The sequence below is a fragment of the Dreissena polymorpha genome, chromosome 16 (genome assembly GCF_020536995.1).
Source record: "Dreissena polymorpha isolate Duluth1 chromosome 16, UMN_Dpol_1.0, whole genome shotgun sequence".
Lineage (NCBI taxonomy): Eukaryota > Metazoa > Mollusca > Bivalvia > Myida > Dreissenidae > Dreissena > Dreissena polymorpha.
In genome coordinates, this window is record NC_068370.1 from 45,973,523 (window position 1) to 45,995,919 (window position 22,397).

The 22,397-nt window shown below is 35.2% G+C and overlaps 1 protein-coding gene across 1 annotated transcript in view; it reads left to right on the top strand.

The window, feature by feature from the left end:
- Window positions 1–5,260: 5,260 nt before the first annotated feature.
- The window catches only part of LOC127861812 (putative nuclease HARBI1), an 18,082-nt gene continuing 945 nt past the window's right edge, over window positions 5,261–22,397 (top strand). Inside the window, exons 1-4 of the mRNA XM_052400492.1 lie at window positions 5,261–5,390; window positions 21,127–21,204; window positions 21,849–21,950; window positions 22,089–22,273. Coding sequence (XP_052256452.1) covers window positions 5,261–5,390; window positions 21,127–21,204; window positions 21,849–21,950; window positions 22,089–22,273 — 495 coding nt within the window. The remainder of the gene's footprint in view (window positions 5,391–21,126; window positions 21,205–21,848; window positions 21,951–22,088; window positions 22,274–22,397) is intronic.

The window sequence follows — 22,397 nt, forward strand, 5'->3', positions numbered from 1 at the left end:
GGATGCTTCAGCAACGCCAAACCATACGACAACGCAAATTGTAAACTTCCAGAGTCGCCGAATAATATTCAGGTAAATAACCTGCACAAAAGAAGTAATTGTAATGAAGTCGCTACGTTCTAGCGACAGGGAAATTATTATTATAAATGTTACTGAACTTTTTTGAGCAGTGTATGTCCAACATACATTGTTTTTATTGAACAGCATTAACTTCACAGGATTAGCGTTACTGTTGCGCTATTCGACACGTATTTCCTTATCTAAGCTCCGACTTAATCTGTAAATCCCGTTATCTCTACATCAATCATGAAAATACTTGTTTTACTGCTGATTTCTGTAATTAATTTTGACATATCTCACACTACGAAAACAAACTACATTGCCAGTAAACTATTTGAATACGAAGCTTTATTGGTACGCCCAATATTATAAACAGTGTTATCATGTGAAACACTTTATACAGTACATTTCAATACAATATCAATTATAGTTTCTTATTCTATATAACTTTGTCATTTTGCATATAGTAAAATCTTTAAAAAAATTGTAAGATAGTTTTTAATAACGCACTATACTATTTACGGCATAATGATTCAGAAATCGACTAATTACTGTGTGTGTCCTTAATGATCATAACGTAATGTTTCTTGATCAACCACCTGTAATTTACGTCAATATATGTGTAAACAACACTTCGGTACTGCTAACCTTTCGTTTTCTTCTGCGGTTAGGGTCTCTGCGTACAGTGTAATGTATAAGTTTCAGTTGTACTGTCAATACAATGTTTGTTGAATATTGGATAATTATTATCGGGTACGACATCGTATAAGTCTATTATCTAATAGACTTATGCAATGATGCACCTAAACTTATGTGAACTTGTATTGTATGTGTGTGCGTGCGTGTTTGCGTTCGTGCGTGTATGCGTGCCTGTACGTGTGCGTACGTGTAATGACCAACGTGTCATATACGAAATAAACTGTAAAATGGACAATTCAATGCACAACCATTGTCATTTTGTAAATATTTTGTGCTTTATGTGTCTGTTTAAGTTGCTATTCTAGCTAATGATGCACTGTATAACAGTTTATATTACTGTATACTATGTTATAACAATATTTTATCCAGTTACGAAATGCTTGTACATTTGTACAGATGTTTGTTTGCACGATTTTGTAGATTACTATCGATATGCAGACGCTACCCATATTAATGAGTTGCATGCTTATTATTCTTTATTTTTAAAAACGATTCTTTTTGCAATTGTACTGATTCAATGCTTGCAGAATATTGAATAATTATTATTGGGTACTGCATCGTATAAGTCTATTATCTAATAGACTTATTCAATGACGCACCTTAACTTATGTGAACTTGTATGTATGTGTGTGGGGCGTGTTTGCGTGCGTGTGTGTATGCGTGCCTGTACGTGTGCGTACGTGTAATGACAAACTTGTCATTTACGAAATAAACTATAAAATGGAAATTCAATGCACAACCACTGTTTAATATAACTATTTTTTGCTTTGTGTGTTCGATTTAGTTGCTATTTTAGCTACTGTTGTACTGTATACCAGTTTATATTGCTGTTTACTATGCTATAACAATATTTCATCCAGTTACGAAATGCTTGTACATTTTTATATATGTTTGTTTGCACGATTTCGTAGTTTTCTTTCGTTATGCAGACGCTATTCATATTAATGAGTTGCATGTTCATTATACTTTACTTTTAAACATGATTCTTTTTGCAATTGTACTGGTTCAATGCCCAGATGGTAATTCTAGGTTATTATCATGTTGTCATGTATAAACCCAACATTTCCTCACATATCATCATAATGATACCAAACATATCATCATATTTTTTCATCTGCCTATTTGCATTTTACTTTCTTTTCTTTCTCAAATCTTATATTCCTACTTGTTGCCATTCTGTAGCAAACAGCGTATCCAATTTGTGACTTTAGTCTCGTCGAAGTATGATCGCATCGCCAAATGCAGCAAACGTACCATGTACGCGTTTCATGCCCATCTTGTCTTCCTTGAAACATATCACTATTATGTACAGTAAACAGAGACCATGCAACGCTGTCATGGTTGCTTATAAATCACCAGCTATTTTTCCACTGCTCGTACACTTATTCTATGTTTGCCAATTATGGCTAAATGTTATTAGCCTCTTCTCATTACAAATTAATGTATACCAGTCTATGAACATTTCAATGAGTGTTGAACACCCACGTAAACGTATTCCTATAGGAAAACACATACATACTGATATTATATTTCTCAAGGGCCTTCTTAAATGTCTCTTGAGCGTTTTAACATGTTGCTTGATCTCTATAGTCTTATTACGATCGGGTGATATACATCCAAACCCATGGCCTACTTCGTTTGATGAATCTTTTAACAATGATACAAACAATTCGTCATCCACTAAAAATTCTTCAGCAACTAGCCGATTAAGCTTTGTTCATTACAATATCCAGAGTATTATGCAAAAACTAGATGTTCTATACACAGGTCTTTGTGAAAATGATATTATTGGTTTTACTGAAACATGGTTAAATAGTTCTATCCCGTCTACTGATATCCTTTTCGACGGCTTTCACCAGCCTATTCGCAAGGATCGCCCATTTGACCCTCACGGGGGTGTTGCTATATACATTAATGAAATAATTGCTTCCAAACGGAGACATGATCTCGAAGTAAATAATGTAGAATCTATATGGATTGAAGTCTTCCCATCAAAAAATAAATCCATTCTTTTCGGCGTGTTTTATTGACCACCTAGTGCGGATAGATCGTATATGCTTTCAATTGAAAATTCTATAGGACTAGCCAGAGAAACGATTATAAATGATATAATTAAAACAGGTGATTTTAATATAAATGCTCTCGCCGAATTATCAGCACGAAAAATTAACGAATTATGTCTACAATATGACTTAACGCAACTTATTCACGAGCCAACAAACTATTCTGAACATAATTCTTCCATAATTGACCTTATCTTTGTAAGTAATCCGAATTCTGCATTGCTCTCTGGAACAGACCTGCCGCTTTTAGACCAGTCTACTCGGTACCACTGTCCTGTTTTTGTAACATTTAACTTTAGAAAACCTATATGTAAATCATTTTCTCGACACATCTGGCGTTACGACATTGGAGACTATTCAAAACTACGACAATTAATGGAAGATACCAACTGGGATCTTCTTAAATGCGATATTGTTGATATTTATGCAGAAAACATTACCAAAACAATTTTACAAATTGCAGGTTCATGTATTCCTAACAAAAATGTGTATATACGCTCTCGCGACATTCCTTGGCTAAATAATAACATAAAGAAAAAAATCCGACAACGAAAACGTCTATATAGAAAAGCTTAACAATCAAATAGTGATATGCTCTGGTTAAACTTCCGTCGTGTCAAAAAATGAGGTAGTATTACTTTTACGTAACCAAAAAACGACTATTTTAACAATATTGCACGTAAATTAAAGTCATCTGACGTTTGCGCTAAGGACTGGTGGAAAACACTACGAAAATTCATCCCTACTAATATAAATACTTAAATTCCACCACTATTCGATGATCAAGAACGTATCTTTGTAGCAAAGCTGATATGCTGAAGAGGTATTTTTCTGTTCAATCGACGAAAGCAACCACAACCTTCCACCTATGAACAACTCAAACGTTAACATTCTTCACAATATGCATATCACACATGAAGAAGTAATTGACTCAATCAAATGCCTAAAGCTATGAAAAGCATACGGTCCTGATGGTATTGATAATAGAATCCTTAAAGAGTCAATGTATCAATTAAGCTACCCATTGTGTGATCTTTTCAATTCTTGTCTTAATACTCAAAGAATGCCTTCTTATTGGAAAATTGCTAATGTATGTCCTATTTTCAAAAAGGGTGATCCATCCGTAGCGTCTAACTATCGACCTATATCATTGTTAAATACTATTGAGAAGGTCTATGGAGAATATTACAAAAACATATTTTTATTTTTTTTTCATTCAAATTCATTTTTTGCGCCAACTCAGTCTGGCTTCCTGCCTGGCGATTCGACAGTGAATCAGCTTACATATATTTACAATACATTTTGCCGAGTTCTGGACAATGGCCTTGAGGTCAGAGTTGTATTTATTGATATAAGTAAAGCTTTTGATAAAGAATGGCACAAAGGCCATTATACAAACTACAACACGCAGGCATTCAAGGGAATCTGTTATCTTTTTTGCGCGATTATCATTCTGATCGTAAGCAAACAGTAATCTTACCCGGCGCGCATTCAAGTCCTATTGAAATTCTCGCCGGAGTCCCTTAAGGCTCTATTCTAGGACCACTTATGTTTCTAGTGTACATAAATGACATAATCGTTGACATTCAAGCAAACATTCATTTGTTTCGGTCAGTTGAATAACATAGCTGCCAGGGGGGCAGTTTGCCTTATTTGGCTATAGAGAAACCTTGTAAACACTCTAGAAGTCACAATTTTTGCCCAATCATCATGAAAGTTGGTCAAAACATTGGTTTTATTGATATCTCGGACAGGTTCGAAAATGGTCCAGATCGTTGAAAAAACATGGCTGCCAGTGGGCGGGGCATTTTTCTCTATATGTATATAGTGAAAACATGTGAACACTCTAGAAAGCACACTTTTGGCCCAATTTTCATGAAATTTGTTCAGAACATTAGTTTTCTTGATATGAGAGTTGAGTTCGAAAATGGTTCCGGTCAGTTGAATAACATGGCTGCCAGGCGGGGGGGGGGGGGGGGCAGTTTTCCTTATTTGGATATAGGGAAACCTTGTAAACACTCTAGAAGTCACAATTTTTGCCCAATCGTCATGAAAGTTGGTTTTATATATATCTTGGACGAGTTCGAAAATGGTCCAGATCGATGAAAAAACATGGCTATCAGTGGGCAGGGCATTTTTCTCTATATGTATATAGTGAAAATATGGATGAAACTTGACCAGGATGTTTGTCTGGACAATATCTAGGTCAAGTTTAACGTTTGGTAAAGATTGAATGAACCGACTCTTCTCAGGTGCGCGAACTTGGGCCATCTCTTGGCCCTCTTGTTTTCAAAGTTTTCATAAAAATGTAGCTTTGAGAGGACTTATTTGGTGTTTTATGTTTTATATTTAATCATATATTTTATAAACATAAACACTTGCCTGTGTTGTCCCTATTTATCGTGCAACTTGTTACCCTAGCTTTAAATATTGCAAATATGCTCGCTGCAGGCCTTCACCCGGCCGGCCCCCTTTTCGAGGAAAAGGAACTCAAGGTTCGTCTGGACCCTACAGATGCTGTGTTCGTCGACGCCATTCATACGGACGGCGACTATCTCATTCAACTTGGTAAGTAACGAAACGAATTATGGACGCAATTGATCGATAAGTCTCCGTACACAAGTGATGCATTAAAGTTTTCGATAAAAAAGCTGTCGAGCTTTAAGTATAGGCTTATGTTAGTAGCATTTAACGAGATGAGATTTTCATGAAAATATCTCAGCATTAATTGACTTTTCGTTTTTAGTTTACTTGAGCACAGAATGCTTATTGTGATCATAATTTGTACGTCGTGCGTCATTCGTCTTGCGTCGTCTTGCGACAATCTTTACGTTGTTAACACTCTTACGTTAATTGTTCGATCTACATGTAAGATGGTCAGAATATTTGTCCGAATGCTATATTGGACGATTTCGAAACTGGGTTTCAAGAGGTGAAAAATATGGTCCCTATGTCTACTTAAAAAAACGCTTATTGACCCTCTAGAAGATTTATATTATTCGATTTTACGTTGCTATGCGCACCTGTCGCTTACGTCATTTTAACAAGATGGCGGACAATACAGATTTTAATTGTGACTCTTAGCAAAATGGCAAATAACGATCGAATTTACGATGGAGATCATACATTTAGTAGGGATTAATAAAATGGCAGTGATAATCAACGATGCATAAAACATTTAAGTTACCGACAACATATGTATAAATAATCTACTCAGTGGATGTATGGCACGGAGACGAGTGTTTGCAAATAAGCGTTCAGTTACTCACAAAGTTAAAATATCTAACAAGATTATCGTTGGAAAATGTGGTAAGACTAACAAGGTTTCCTGTTTATGTTAATGAATCTGTGTTTTATCAGATTCATGTGCATATGTTGCTTGATTATGTTTGTCATGTTGTACAGTTTACTTAAACAGCATGGTACTTAAATGGCAGACATTTCAAGCCAAGGTAAATATATATAATATAATATTTAGTTAGTTAAATAATCACTTACCATTAAATGTCCTCGTTAATATTTTTATTTTTCACACAACTGCCACACATGATGCGCTTATTTTTTTCCAAAATCAGGTATTCATTGAACATTTTTCCATTTTTTGCCTTAACTGCGCTTTCACATGCCCGTTTTAAAAGTAATGTGACGTGTTCCATTAGCCTTCCTTGGAAAAACACTATCAACCTCGATCTGAAATTCAAACAGAGAAACTTACACGACAAAAATTAGGTAAGTATCTAAGTAAGTTTTTAACAATCCAGAACAGTGCTATTTTAGAGAAAATTGTTCCGTCCAAGGCCCATAACTTCATAAGAAATTAATGGACAAGAATGAAACTCATAATTGATCTGTAAGTCTTGATGTATATTAAAGCACCAAAAATAGGGTCCGCAGCTGAAAGCGAGTATAGAAAACTGTTAATTTAAAGAAATTCCAATATCAGGCCAATATATGCAATCTTTCACAAAAAAGACCAGAAAACTATTATTCTAGAGAAAATTTCTAAGTCCAGGGTCTGTAACTTCGCCAAAAATCAATGAACCAGAAAGAGACTCAACTTGATCTGTAATACCTCAGTTACAAAAAGAGACCGATCACCCTCCGATCAGCGAACGTATATTAACGCTCATCGGACCGGCACCCGGCTGATGATTGCACGGATACCGGGTCATTTTGTAGCATATGGGCGGCGTTCGGATTAATTTTAATCGCACTTGAAATTTTATTCGCAAATTTTCGTTATAGTTATGATATTAGTGAGGAAAAGGCAATGCCGAACATGTGTCGTGCTCTAAACATTCCATTATATGCATCTTTTGACGATGTAAAAACCTCAAAATTACAAAGCGTTGCAACGCGAAACTATTGAATAATTTCGAGAAGTCTGTTGTTGTTGTTCTTTTTTGTGATACCACGAGGATTGCTCATTGGCGTCGCACTGGAGTGCGGCGACCAGTATGTAATGCATTTCTTTTTCGCTAATTGGAGGAGAATTTATTTAACGGATCAATGTATATATTTTTGTTGTAAGAATATCTTGCATAGTGGTGATTTTTGTGTGTAAATTAGTGTAAATAAGTACTGCATTTGTGCCTATTACATTTATTACAACATTTATTGCCAATAATGCAAAGCTAATTGTTTTAATTAATAACTGATCCACAACTGATCATAGGAGAAAGATCACAGGGACTGGGCAAATACGCGAAACTATCTGGTTTTGTATAAAAACAAAACATAATTAAAATATATTTATTTTGTGGTTTTTCTATAATAGCGCAGACTTTTGCTGTTCGAGTTTTGGATAACGCGTATTTTCTTCAATTTTACAAGACGACAGCGATTACACGGTTTATTGCTTTATTAATAACCGTTAAACTACAGTCACTTATTAAGGCAGTAGGTGACTAGTGAGATCGGGAATAGTCGATCGATATCGCTGTATTTGGAAAGCGTTTCGGCTATAAGCGATATCTACGGTAAAGTCCGGAAATTATACTAAATACACGAAATAAATTTGTATTTTTTTATTTAAGAGTTAAATTAGCTTATATCTTTAAGATTTAATAACTAAACACTACAAATATAAGTTAAATTAATTCGTTTAATAAAATATCTGAGTTCATGACGTCACGGTTGTTGACATTTTCTTAGCAAAATGAAAGTGCGAAATAAAAGCGAGCTATTTGCAAAATCGAAAAAGAAGCAAACACCGATCGACAACGTTGTGTTCGATAACACGTATTCATTTATCGAGCTCTGCGATGGCGATTTGTATGAAAATAACTCATGTAAAAGCTATTCGCATTTGCTAAATGGCGTGAAAAGAGTAAGCAGAAGTGGGTGGGGGATGGAAGAAGATTGATTGACTCGTTGAGCTGGAGGTGTTGCTAAACAAATAACAGTATGGTCAGTTTTGTAATCTGTGTCCCATTACTTTGATAATATATAACATTGTTGGCGAATTACAAAATGGCCTCAGTGGTTATTTGTACGTTGTTTGTGAAAACCCTGACTGTAGAAAAGTCAACCGTGTTACTTATGGAAAACAACACCATCTCAAGATCAGGGGAATGCCATGCTTTGACGTAAATACCAAGCTCGGAACAGGTATGCATGTCTTCATGTTTAATCATTGTACAATTGCCATTGATCTTTCGACTTCTTACACATTTTCAGACCCCTTAAAATTCCAAGTGTCATTCCCAGTGAATATTTGTTTATCGTGTGATATATAAGGAAACATTCCGGTGTCCATCATATTCAGTTTTCAAATTTAGTTTCGCATTTGTGTTGTTAAATCCAATTGATTGCTCATTAATGTTATTTAATAATGTAATGATGATACGAATGTATTCTATGAAAAAACATTGTGACGTCATTATTAAGTACCTACGGCCTTATTTCGTTTTCATGTTCTGATCATTTTCAATTTTCTTTTCAGCAATGGAAGTTAGTTTGGGCAGGCCGGTGAAGGTAAATAACTTTCTAACCACTCTAAACATAACGCTTATTGCAAATAGAAATCTTAAGAAGATGGAGGTTTGTGCTGGGGAGGCCATCAAGAAAATCTCAACTGCGTCGTCTAAAAAGGCTGCCATTGATGCTTATGAGAAAGAAATGGAGTAAGTGTAAAAACTAACTTTTAATTTCAATGTTATTGACTATTCTGGTGCCAAATTTTAGTATTTTTCTCATCAACTGTCTTCTAATTTCCTATTCCAGATGAACATGAAACATATTAATAATAATTGTTTAATTAAAGGAACTGTGTTCATAGTTTGGTAAAATTACATTTTTAAAAAGATTTTTGGTTAGAACCCCAGGGCAGGCACATTATTAAAAATATTTGTGATTGTTATTATGAATATTAAAAGCTATTCCAAATATTACATTTTTTAAAAATAAATTCATTACGTTTAGTAATAAATCTTATGAAGGAGCATATTAGGTATATTTAAAATTCTGAGCTATTCATATAAATGGTGAATTCTTTTCACAAGCGATAATTTAAGTTCAACGACTTTTCAATATGTAATGTGTTTGTTGTGCTGAAAATTTATTTTTCTCATAACCGTTGATCATATACGGCGTGAGAATGAAACTTAAAGGGGAATTATAAAATTCATGAAAAAAAGCATTGTGTGAATTTAATTTTGTATTTCAGTTCGAGGCCTGATATTACTTAGATTGCTGCGGGTTTTACGTTCTCAACATACATGTATGTGAAGACAGTGCAAATTTCTCCCGAAGCTCAGAAAGTGATTAGCATCTGTGTTGATGATCATTGCATAATGTGTGTAAATGGTGGAAGTGTTGATAGTGTATCAATTAAAACTTCTCTACATGATTGTATGATGTGGCTTGCAAAGTTTCCCAGAGCCATATTTGTTGCTCATAATGGGCGCATGTTTGATATTCCGGTTTTGGTTAGTGCATTGCTGAACACACACTGTTTTGAAACGTTTTGTAATTGTGTAAGCAGTTTAGTTGACTCTTTGCCGGTTTTCAAAAATCGTATCCTGGACAGTCACACAAACAGGAAAATCTAGTTAACGTGTTCTCCAGGCAACCTTCAACGCCCACAGTGCTCCTTATGATGTTGAAGCACTGATATCTTTGCTTAAAACATGTAAAATTACTGACAATATGGCCCACATCTTAACTGTTACTGCAATCCATAATTCAGTTTGTTTAAATCATGAAAAGCCTTAAAGGCATAGAACATTAGATTGTTAGACGTGCTGTTGCCTAGAGGAACTCTAAAGCGACCAACAGCTGAAAACATTGCGGGATATGGACTGGCCTTGTGTCATTTGAAAGCCATATTTTCTAGTTCCAGAGTGGATGACTTTAGGTAAAAGGTCAAGGTCACTGTGACCTCTAATATAAAACTTTAACTTTGCCTCTAACATCACAGTGCTTCCACCTACAACTTTGAAACTTCATAAGAACATGCACCTTGATGAGTTTTACACGCCACTCCCATTTTTGGGTCACTAGGTCAAAGGTCAAGGTCACTGTGACCTCTTAACAGTACAATGTTTTCAGGATGATAACTCAAGAATGCTTACGCCTAGGATCATGATACTTTATAACAACATTGATCATGACTAGAAAATGACCCCTAAAGATTTTCAGGTCACTAGGTCAAAGCTCCAGGTCACAGTGACTCGAAATAGTAAAATGGTTTCCGGATGATAACTCAAGAATGCTTACGCCTAGGATCATGAAACTTCATAGATACATTGATCATCGCTGGAAGATGACCCCTGTTAATTTTCAGGTCACTAGGTTAAAGGTCAAGGTCACAGTGAATCGAAAAAGTAAATTGGTTTCCTGAAGAATAATAAGGCCTAAGATCATGCAACTTCATAGCCACATTGATCTCGACTGGCAGATGACACCTATTGATTTTCAAGTCACTAGGTCAAAGGTCAAGGTCAGTGACAAAAAAACTTATTCACACAATGGCTGCCAGTACAACTGACAGCCCATATGGGGGCATGCATGTTTTACAAACAGCCCTTGTTTGGATATAAGGTAAATCCATAGAAAACGCCCAACCGAGTGAAGGGGTATGTGTTTTCAATAATGAATAAATAGTTAACCGGCTGGTAAAAAGTTTTAAAATTTTGCAATTAGTTGTGATATACAATTTACTTTGTGGAAATAATAACAAAGAGTGTTTCTGGAAAAGTACCTATTAGGCTCCCACTACCTTAATATCTTAGTTAGAAGGTGATTTTTCAAGCGGTTCCGTAGTGTAGTGGTTACACGCTGGCTTCACATGTGAGAGGTCCAAGGTTCGAGCCCCAGCAGAATCAAATTATTTTATTTGTGTTCTATAATAACTTTTTGTTTTGATGTAGACATTTTAGTTAAAATAGAAATGCTGTTTTATTGTAACTATTTGTGAGAGGGTGGGAGTGTTTCGTAAATACATTAAAACCTTCTTTGTTCCACTACCCTATCAACCACCTAGTTACTAATAAAGGCGCTATAGAGCGCGAAGCGCGACACGTATTATTAATTGGAATAATGAGTCTTGATAAAGGAAGCAGCCGCTTATCAATGAGGAGCACCACCACAGCACCCCAGTCTCATTACTATCAAGTCCTTCTACATGTTTTTTTTTAAGAACCACAGATAAAAGGAAGCAGGCCTGACCCGTATCTTGCCAGTGGTATGGACTCTATAGTATGGACAGTTAACCCCGCTCACTATCCAGCGTTTAAACTTCCGGGTTTACACTTAAACCGACTATTGATAGCTAATAAATATCTTAGTTAGAAGGTGATTTTTCAAGCGGTTCCGTAGTGTTGTGGATACACGCTCGCTTCACATGTGAGAGGCCCAAGGTTCGAGCCCCAGTAGAATCTAATTATTTTATTTGTGTTCTATGTTAACTTTTTGTTTTGATGTAGGCATTTTAGTTTAAATAAATATTCTGTTTTATTGTAACCATTTTCAGGGTGGGGGGTTCGTAAACACATTAAAACTTGTACAGTGTTTTCATATCAATGAGTACTCAACCCCTATCGTTAATGAGCAACGTAATAATAAGTTCAGAATCATCTCCCATTGAAGTTAAGAAAAATATGAAATTACGCTTACAAGATGAAGCAGATTTTTTTTAAACCTACACAGTTCTGTTCCATTAATGAAAACTGCACACGGATGCCAGTAAAAAAGGGAAACCAATGTAAATAAAATGAACTATGAAATATTTAAGGGTTACAACACAAAATCATAGATAATGGTTATTTGGGGGTTATAACACAACATCATAGATAATGGTTATTTGGGGGTTATAACACGCAATCATAAATAATGGTTATACCAGTATCTTTTTCTATTTTGTTTAAAATAATCGGCCAATATATTAATATTTACAGTAGAAAAGAATCGTTCCATGTTACTTCATTGAGTGCCTTTTACACTGAAATTCCCGACGCCCTTTGATGCTTTGCACCAATACTTATCTTGTATGTAGTATATTGTACCTCAATCATTGAATGAGGACGAATGGCCGAGTGGTCTAAGCGATAGACTTTTACTAAAAGGGACAGTGGTTCGAGCCCAGTTTAGGGTTTACTTTTTTTCTTTCATTAATTTTATTCTTTTTTTTTTACCGGAGCTCTTTAGATCCAATTTTTACATTTATCAATATAAAGCATTTAATGGCACACTTCAATACATGCCAAAATATGTGTAAAGGCCAAGTGAGACTTAAAATTAATCCGGACGCCGCCCGATGCTACAAAATAACCATGCGATCATCGAATGGGCGCCAGCCCGATGATCGTAGACATACGTCATCCACTGATCGGACACTGATCGGTCTGTATTTGTGACTGATGTATTAAAATGTGTCTCTCATCGGACGACAGACGGCTCCGACGTGTCCAGTCTTCCCGATGCCTGGAGATCAGACACACGGAAAACTGTTATTCTAGAGAAAATGTCCAAGGACCATTTCTCGAGAAATTTTTGAAGGCCCATAACTTCGTCAAACATCAAAGGTTTAAATTGAACATTGATATATGTGCGCCTTTAGAAAATCTTGAAATATAATGCATGACGCACCGATGGGCGGACAGTGCGACTTTCATATGCAACCCTACCTGGGGTATAAAACAACTTAAGTTAGCCCTAAGGTAAGTTTTGAACAAACTTTCAAGAGGACCATCTTATGATATCGCAAACAAAATAGTAAAGCTATAACTCTTGCGGTTTTCGAGAATACCATTTTTGTTTAAAGATAATAACTATATAAGCCCATATAAATCATGTGACACCAGGGCAGGGCTTCTTTCTTGATTTGGGGCCTGGCCTTCCATGTTGGAGGAAAAGTTGTCGACAAAACTGAAAACGGAGAACAAATTTACCAAATTAAGCTTAAAATTGGGAAGATTTCTTAGGCGAAGGGGCCTTTCTCTTGGGAGAAGGGGTTTATATACGGCCCTTGCAAAAGAAGGGAAAAAAGCCCTGCATGGAAATAATTTGATTTGACCCCAGTGGAAATTATTTGAAAAACAACCTGTATAATGTACACACCAAATATAAAAAACCTGACCCAAAACATCTGGGGATGTTGTAGTTTTTTCTTAATTAGAAAAGTATCTTATACAGGTACTTTATAAGGAATAAAAATCGCTATTGCAAAATTTTGTTGAAAAGAAAAACAAATTAAACAGTGAATATTTAAGGACACTACTTGAAGATCATTCAAACTAGAAAACATGTACAAAATTATTAAATTATTTCATTTGTATTTGTATTCCATTTCTTTGAAGGGACTTTTTTCATAACTGTTTAAGTGAAAGACATTTAACGACGGCAATTCAAGCGCTTTCAATTTGAATTGCCTGATATTACAATTGCACAAGAGTTCTACAAGGCAATTTCCAACTATGTTATTTCAGGACCAGGATTTCACAAAAAAATCCGCAGTCTTACTACTACATCTTCTTTGTCTTATTTGTCTTCTTCTTCTTCTTTTTCTTATTTTACATGGATCATTAAGTTAGAATTGGTATAACCCTACGCCATACTGAAATATCCTATTGATATTTTTGAAAACATAATCGTATTATAATGAACATATGATCCTACCAAAGCATGTGGTTATTTGATCTCTTCAATTTGACATAAAGAAATTCACCGGCGAAGGCTTTTTCATTGTTAAGCTATTGAAACTTTTATTGAATATAGATATCAAACATTATAATTGAACCATAGACGCATTTTAGATTTGTTATTTCCTCCAAATTGGTTGAATAATTATACAACCCAAGGATCGAAACGGCTTAACCAATTTTTTACAAATAACAAACTAATTTAAAAGAGAAATATGTAAAGAGCGCTCGTATTGTTCTTTTCCCACTAAAACATCAGTGACATGAATGAAATTGAGATAAGATAATTGACGTCCCATGGGGTCTCTTGGACGGTGTTTTAAATACACAAGGGTCATGTCAATTGGTAGCATAGCTGGGTCATTGCAATGGCATTTGTAATGTATATGATTGATACAGACTCACTAGTCAGAGTTTTGAGTCATAATGCAATTGTCAGCGTCTATTGAAATCTCTGTTAATATTTAGAAATGAGAACAATCAATTGTTCAAATAATAATAAAAATTTGGCCATGTGGTTACAGAGGAAAATATGTAATAGCTATAATTTTGAATTATAGCCTGGAACATAAACTATTTAACCACTATGTGTGTTCAGTCTTGACCCCATGGTAATGATCTAATAAAATCTAATAAACGGCAATTACATTTATTAAATTTTACATAACAAGTGTAACAAGTTTGGTTTCAGAAATGTTATGCTTTTCTTATACTGTTGAATAGTCATGCTCTTTAAAGGGTCTTGTTGTCAGTTTGATAATTTGACAAAATTGAAAAAAAGTTTCAGATATTCAGATTGTCGTTTTAGTAATTTTATTAACAACGAAATCTTGATACTGAACATTTACCATGCTGAAAGATATCAATTATATGCATCTTTTGACGATGTAAAAAAATCGAAAATTATAAAGCGTTACAAACACGAGATGATTGAATTATTTGGAGATTTCTGTTGTTATATTTCTTGAAAATACGAGGATTGCTTATATAAAGTATAAAGTACATAAGATATTTTAGCAGCACGGACGCCCGAGTTGTTTAAGCGCTAGACGTTTACTTCAAAGGTCAGTGGGTCGAGCCCATGAGGGGATTACTTTTTTTCTTTCTTTCATTACATTCTTTAGTTATTTTGTTATGGAGCTCTTTAGTTCGGATATTTACATTTATAAATTTCCAACATTTAATTACAAACATCAAAACATGACACGATCTGTGAGGTCCCTTTAAATAACAGAAATCGACAGAAAATTTGGAATGACTAATGTTATTTAGCACAAAAAACATGCACAACTTCAAATACTATAGCTAGAAGAATTAGCATAAAAATCTTGCAAATCTGTAAGCAAGCATGAAATTTTGCATGAACACTCAGTTTGATATGCACTTTTGATAGCAATCGTTAGCCACCCAAAAATTCAAAAAGGCGGCCATTTTCAAGATGGCCGCCATTTCCGATTCAATCTTTACAGCCATGTTGGGTATATCTTAAGCAACTGTGCGTAAAAATTGTGCAAATCTTCAATTTAGCATGACATTTAGTATAAAAACTAAGTTTGATACATACTTTTACTAAAATCCTTTAGTTAGTCAAAAATTCAAGATGGCGTCCCGTTACAAGATGGCCGCCATTTCTGGTCTCAATTTATGTGAACAAGTTGGGCAGTTTACATAATTATAGAAAATAATCTAGAAAATCAGTAAGGAAACATGCAATTTGGTTTGCAAACTCAGTTTGATGTGCGTTTTTAATAAAAACCTTTGAGCCACCAGAAGATAGAAGATGGCGTCGATATTTTTTCAAGATGGCAGCCGTTTCCGGTCTCAGTTTTGATGTCCAAGTTGGATTTATCTTAAACTAGTAGTATTTGGGTAGTTTAGACATAAGTATTAGTATATGAGACAATCAACGCTTGTAGAGCTTAGAATAATATATATATCATATCATTATATACATATCATTGTGTGTGTCTGTCCAGAACTTTAACATTGATAATAACTTTTGCAATATTGACGATAGCAACTTGATATTTGGCATGCATGTTTATCTCATGGAGCTGCACATTTAGAGTGGTGAAAGGTCAATGTCATCCTTCAAGGTCTAAGGTCAAATATATGGCTTCAAAGCGGCGCCGTAGGGGGCATTGTGTTTCACAAACACAGCTCTTGTTTTGCCATAAAATAATATGCAAGTCGATATTTTGTATGTTTTGAACCTTCCAATGTTGGTCTTGTTAAAAAGTATAGCTTTCTTATAATGCATTTTGATTACAAACATACATGCAAATGCTAAAAATAGTGTTTCTGGCCTACTTTGGATTAGAAAATAGTTTGTGTGTGTAATAACGAGGATTTTTGGCAGTAAAATATTCAAGTCAGTATACTTACGTGCTCAATTTTTAAACTGGTCATCTTATTCAACAAGTACAGCTCACTTTTTAAATATTATTGTTTAGAAACAGACACTCAAATACTAAAAGCAATGTCTCTTGTATACTTCAGATTATAAAATAGAGATTTGTTTGTAAAATTGGGGAAGTTAGGCATTACAAAAATGTTAATATTCTTATGTTCTTAATTTTCTATATGTTGATCTTGTATAACAAATGTAGCTTTCTTATAATGTAATTGTTAACAAACAGTATCTTAAATGCTAAAAGCAATCTTTCTTGAATGTATATGAAACATACATACATGTCACTCGGTGTTTTGTCTACACATGTACACCATTTTAATTTTATAACGATCATCTGATTGGTTGTTCTAATAGCCAGCATTGTGTTGGCAAACGATATGGCGTTTTACAACCGAGCATTTGGTCGACACAAAATGGCAGCAAAACACAGACATTTAGCGAGAAAGTCAAAGTTAATTCAAATAGTAAAGTTATTAGCCGAACAGGTGATCGGTAAGTTGTGTAACCACGTTGCTTTTAATGTCTTTTAACGAATCCAGTTGCATTAATGCGGCAACTGCATGGAAACGTGTGTGTTCTCGATGAAAACGGTCACGTCCCGTGTTCGACAATGTTTCAACAATAGGCATATAGTGCGTTTCATACCTTGTGTATATATAATACCTATACGAGGGGTATTTTTTCAAACTGTGTATTTTTGTCAATATTCGTTGTTGAAAAGTCAAACCATACACAATAGGTGAACATTAAACAATCTGTACACACTTAAATCCGACTTTCTCGCTACATGTCTGTGTTTTGCTGCCATATTTTGTCGACCGAATGCATGGTTGTTAAACACCATATCATTGGCCAACACAATGCTGGCTATTAGAACAACCAACCAGATGACGAGTTATAAAATTAAAATGGTGTACATGTGTAGACGAAACACCGAGTGGCATGTAGCTTCAAAGTCGAAGTTTCTTGAATATTAAAGTTATAAGCCGAACAGGAGATTGGTTAGTTGTGTAATCACGTAGCTTTTAATGTCTTTTAACGAACCCAGTTGCATTAGTTCGGAAACTGCAAGGAAACAGGTGTGTTCTCGATGAAAACTGTCCCGTCCCGTATTCCGCAATCTTTCAGCAATAGGCATATAGTGCGTTTCATACCTTGTGTACATATAATACCTATACGAGGGGTATTTTTTCAAACTGCGTAATTGTGTCAATATTCGTTGTTCTAAAGTCAAACCAAACACAATAGGTGTACATTTAACAATCTGGAACTCCTGGGGTAAGCTTGGGGGGATAGAGTCCGGGGGGGGGGGGTAGGGGCAATTTATGATACTGCTGCCTGCGTGTAGAACCTTAACTCTTGTTCAAATTTTAATAATGTTGGACAATGTTATTTAAGTATTAACTAAAATGCACATTTGATTAGTGTCAAATAAAACATTTTTCGTACAACTAAATACTTAAATGCATGTATGTATAACTATTTGTTAATGAACGCAGTGTTGCTATTCCTGCAATGGTTCGAATGTTCTTAAAAGTTACGGGGGGAATATTTTGTCATTAGAGGCATTACCCAAAAACGGAACACAGGTGGGTTCGGAATATTAGACCGTCGCTTTTTCTTTGAGTCAGATTTATTATAGAATGCAATTTAGGTCTCTTGTGATGCCATATAAAATAAGTAAATGCCATTTGTTACAACAGGTGAAAAATTTGATCCGCATGTTGTTCATAGAAGAGGCTGCATCATGGAGACAGAAGACACGGCCTGTTAATGAACAGGTATTGTTCAACTTTCCATAATTTCTATTTACATACAGCGTTCGTAACGTATCGGGACAGTTTGATATAGTTTATTATTTATATGTTCCGGGTATGGATCTATAAATAAAGAAATTACGATGTAATAATTCTTAATTCCATATTGGTATGGCGAAGATGGACTGTGCGCCGATTTCAACATGATTACATGACAGATGACAAATCATTATAACATATACCGGTCGCGTGGCAACTTACATGATCTATGCAATATAAAGAAAGTCATGTATATGATGACAGAACATTACATCAACAACGGTTGCCTAATAACTTATATCATAGTAATATAATGCACATTATCTGATGACATTTCATTTAATGTTGTAATACTCATTTAAATATAACAATACTGAACAAATGATAGTTCTTTCAAAAATAGTAACATAATGCACATTATCTAATGATATTGGATTTAATGTTGTAATACTCATTCAAAGATAACAATACTGAACAAATGATAGTTTACACTTTCAAAATGCTAAGTTCTGACTTTGGCTCGCAAGTTGTACATTTAGTACTTTTGTCTAGGGGTTATTTCAGTTAAAACTATCATTGAACTCACATGTACTTCAATTACCTTACAAAGAGAACATAAAATACTTTGAGTAAGTATGTGCAAACAAATCTAAATTGTTAAGTGATTGTGTCTTTCATAACAAGTAATTAATTGATCTCTGATGTGAATAATTACATTATATATTGTAAAGAACACTTAATGGTATTAATCATGACACTAATAACAACGTATCCCTGATTATTTTAAAGATCCGACGTATGCATCTAATAACCAAATACTATGAACAAGTGAATAACTGTACATACATAAAATAACAAAGCATTCGACAGAGTGAGACCTTAATACTGACTAGTTCTAGTTGGCACGCAAAATGATGTTTGATTAGACAATAACAAATATGGAAACTAATCTGAATGACCATTATGCATTAGTAATAAAACTTATTATAACTCATTATATTCCCACGCTATTTGAAAAGCGAGGGGATTATATGGTTATCTCCGCCTTTTGTCCGTCCTGGCCACTATCTCCTCATACACTATTAGCACTAGAACCTTGAAACGTACACATATGTCAGCTATGAACATATGTGCGACGGTGCACTTTTTGGAATTTTGATCTGACCCTTGGGTCAAAATTTATGGGAGTTGTGGTGGGGCCGTGTCAGAGATTTTCACTTATATTACTAACATCATACGGCGTGGGGATACGCGTTGGCCTCTGCCGCGCCATTTCTAGTTCATGCATGGACTTAAAAATACATTTGATATGTTTAAACAGCACATACTATAATAAACAACCAAACTTTGTTGATTCCGTGTGTCTTGTACTTAACCACGAAGTAGGAATCAACAATATATACAGAGCACAGTCTGCAGTATCTTCTCCTGTTTCTATTGAGAAATCATCGGAATGATCAGTATTGGGAACCTAATATCATTATTTGCACGATATCCTGATTGCGTATTAAAATAATCGTTATGTTATGAGATGCCACTTAAATTCAGTTATAAACAAGAAGGCATGAAAAGCCCAAAGTTGCTCACCTGAGATGCAAAGGAACTGATCTGCTCAGTGTAGCCCCAAGATATCACTAGAACAAATGTTCTGACCAAGTTTCATGCAGAGTGAAGTATAAATGTAACTTTTAAAGTGCTAACAAGCCATATTAGGATAAATTCCCCGGCCCTGGAGGCTATGTTTTCATCAGACAGGCAATTTTTTTTAACTAATCCAAGATAGCATTAAAACAAATATTCTAAACGAGTGTTATGAAGATTGGACAATAAATGTGACTTTTAGAGCGTTAACAAGTTTTTACTATACCCATATTAGGAAAAATGCCCCGCCCCTGGTGGCCATGTTTTTTAACCAACCAAAACTATTTTAAGACTGGTCCAAGATATCATTGGGACAAATCTTCTGACCAAGTTTCATTACAATCAGACAGTAAATGTGGCCTCTAGAGTGTTAACAAGGTTTTACTAAAGTAATATACACGTATAGCCATATAAGAAAAATGCTCGCCGTTGATTTTTAATAAACCGGAACCATTTGTGAACTCGTGCAAGATATCATTAGAACAAATGTTATTACAAAGTTTATGAAGATTAGACAATACATAAGACTTTAAGAGTAAAAACAAGTTTTTACTATATACATATTAGGAAAATGCCCCGCCCCATTGCGGCCATGTTTTTCAAACAACGAAAACCAAGGTTTTACTATAGCCATATGTAGCCATATAACTTAAAGGCAAAGTGCTCAGCCCCCTGGACCCAGTTGTTCGAAACATGGGTAAATTTTAACCCTGGGATAAATGTCGGATAAATTTAACCCAGGGTTATTTTTTTTGGGTAAGTGTTGTTGCATCATTTTGGTTAAATTTATCGAGCGTTTTGTCTGGATAAATTTAACCCTTGTCTAAAGGTTGGTTAAAATTTATCCATGTAAACAAACAAAATGGCCGATTTTAATCTGCATCGGAATGCACGCAAGAATCGACAACATTCTTTGAATGTTGATTTAAATGATGAAGAAATTCACAGTCGTTATAGATTTTCAAATGAAAATATTGATAGAATTTGTGACTTAATAGGCGGAAACATCGAAAGATCGACACAGCGTTCAAACGCACTTTCTGTCAAACTACAGGTTTTAATTACATTACGGTACCTGGCGTCAGGCAATTTTATGCAGACCGTGGGGGACACTTTCTGCGTCGATAAAGGTACTGTTTCCAGAGTGGTAAAGTCCGTTGTCAGCCAGTTGTGTTCCCTAAAAAATCGGTTTATCACATTTCCAACGACAGCTGAAGTTGTACGCAGGGAACAAAACGCATTTTACAATATGCATGGTTTTCCCTGCGTTATAGGGTGCATTGATGGCACACATATCCGCATACTGTCTACAGGCTCCCCTGCCGAGAAAGACTATGTTAACCGGAAAAACTTCCATAGCATCAATGTGCAAGTGACATGTGACAGCCGAGGTAAGAATCTGGGACAATTTTGTTCAACACATCTATAAATAGAATTTGAGGCCCGTCCACAAAGTCTGTGATTACTTTCCCTGATAACGTGACATCGTTGACACATGTTTTTTAAGTGGGCAATGCTATTCGATTTACACCGTTCATTTTTATAAAAAAAACTCTTGTTGCTGTATTTAATCTCCAACCCATGCTACGATCAACGTTTAAACTGATAAATGAATACATTTAACAAATATACAAAAATAATTAGCACACATTAGAGCGATTTTAATTGACTTCAATATCTTCTATGCTGTTTACATACCATGCTCGCTTTTAAGTTTACAAATGCCAGTTTCGAAATAATTCGTTTTCTTTACACTCATGATCGCATGAAAGGTTAATGATACACGTTTTCATTCGCATTTTTTTTACAAAATCACGACAAATGTCAAGTTCAATACAAAAAATACATAGTTGTTTGATTGATTTATAATGATATAAAAGATTGGATATAACGGATAAAAAATTAACGTTTTAAAACTATTATTTAATCTTTTCCCTAGAATATGCTGTCCTATTTATAGCTGGCGATGTTCTAATTATTGATCTTAAACGGCCGAGAAACACTAGCACATGTGTTGGTTTCTGCTATATTTAAGGTCTTATCACCAGCATCAATGCAGCATGGCCGGGAGCTGCACATGATGCCCATGTCTTCAGAAGTTCAGCAATAGGAACGTACTTAGATCGGCATCACCGAAGTATGCGAGTAAACCCTTCATTTCACCCATTGTATACATAGTACTACGCTGACGTCTCTAGCTCGTAGCATGTGATTGTTAAAAAGCGATACTCGGTTTTGGGGATTGTTTCACCAATACATATATACCAATTTGCAGGTTTGGAAAATGGTGTTCTTCTTGGGGACAGTGGGTATCCCTTTTGCACGTTCCTGCTGACACCGTATCTAAACGCTACTAACGCTGTCCAAGAACGGTACAATGACAGTCACAGCAAAACACGATGCTGCATTGAGCGCCTCTCTGGTGTTTGGAAGAGACGCTTTCACATCCTTCACGCTGAGGTATGGACGATCTGTAGGTTACTGTATGCTTACATATTTTATTCAATACACATAATGGTACTGACGTTGACAACACCGTGTCCAGGGGCGGACCCAGGATTTCTGGTTAAGAGGGGGGGGGGGG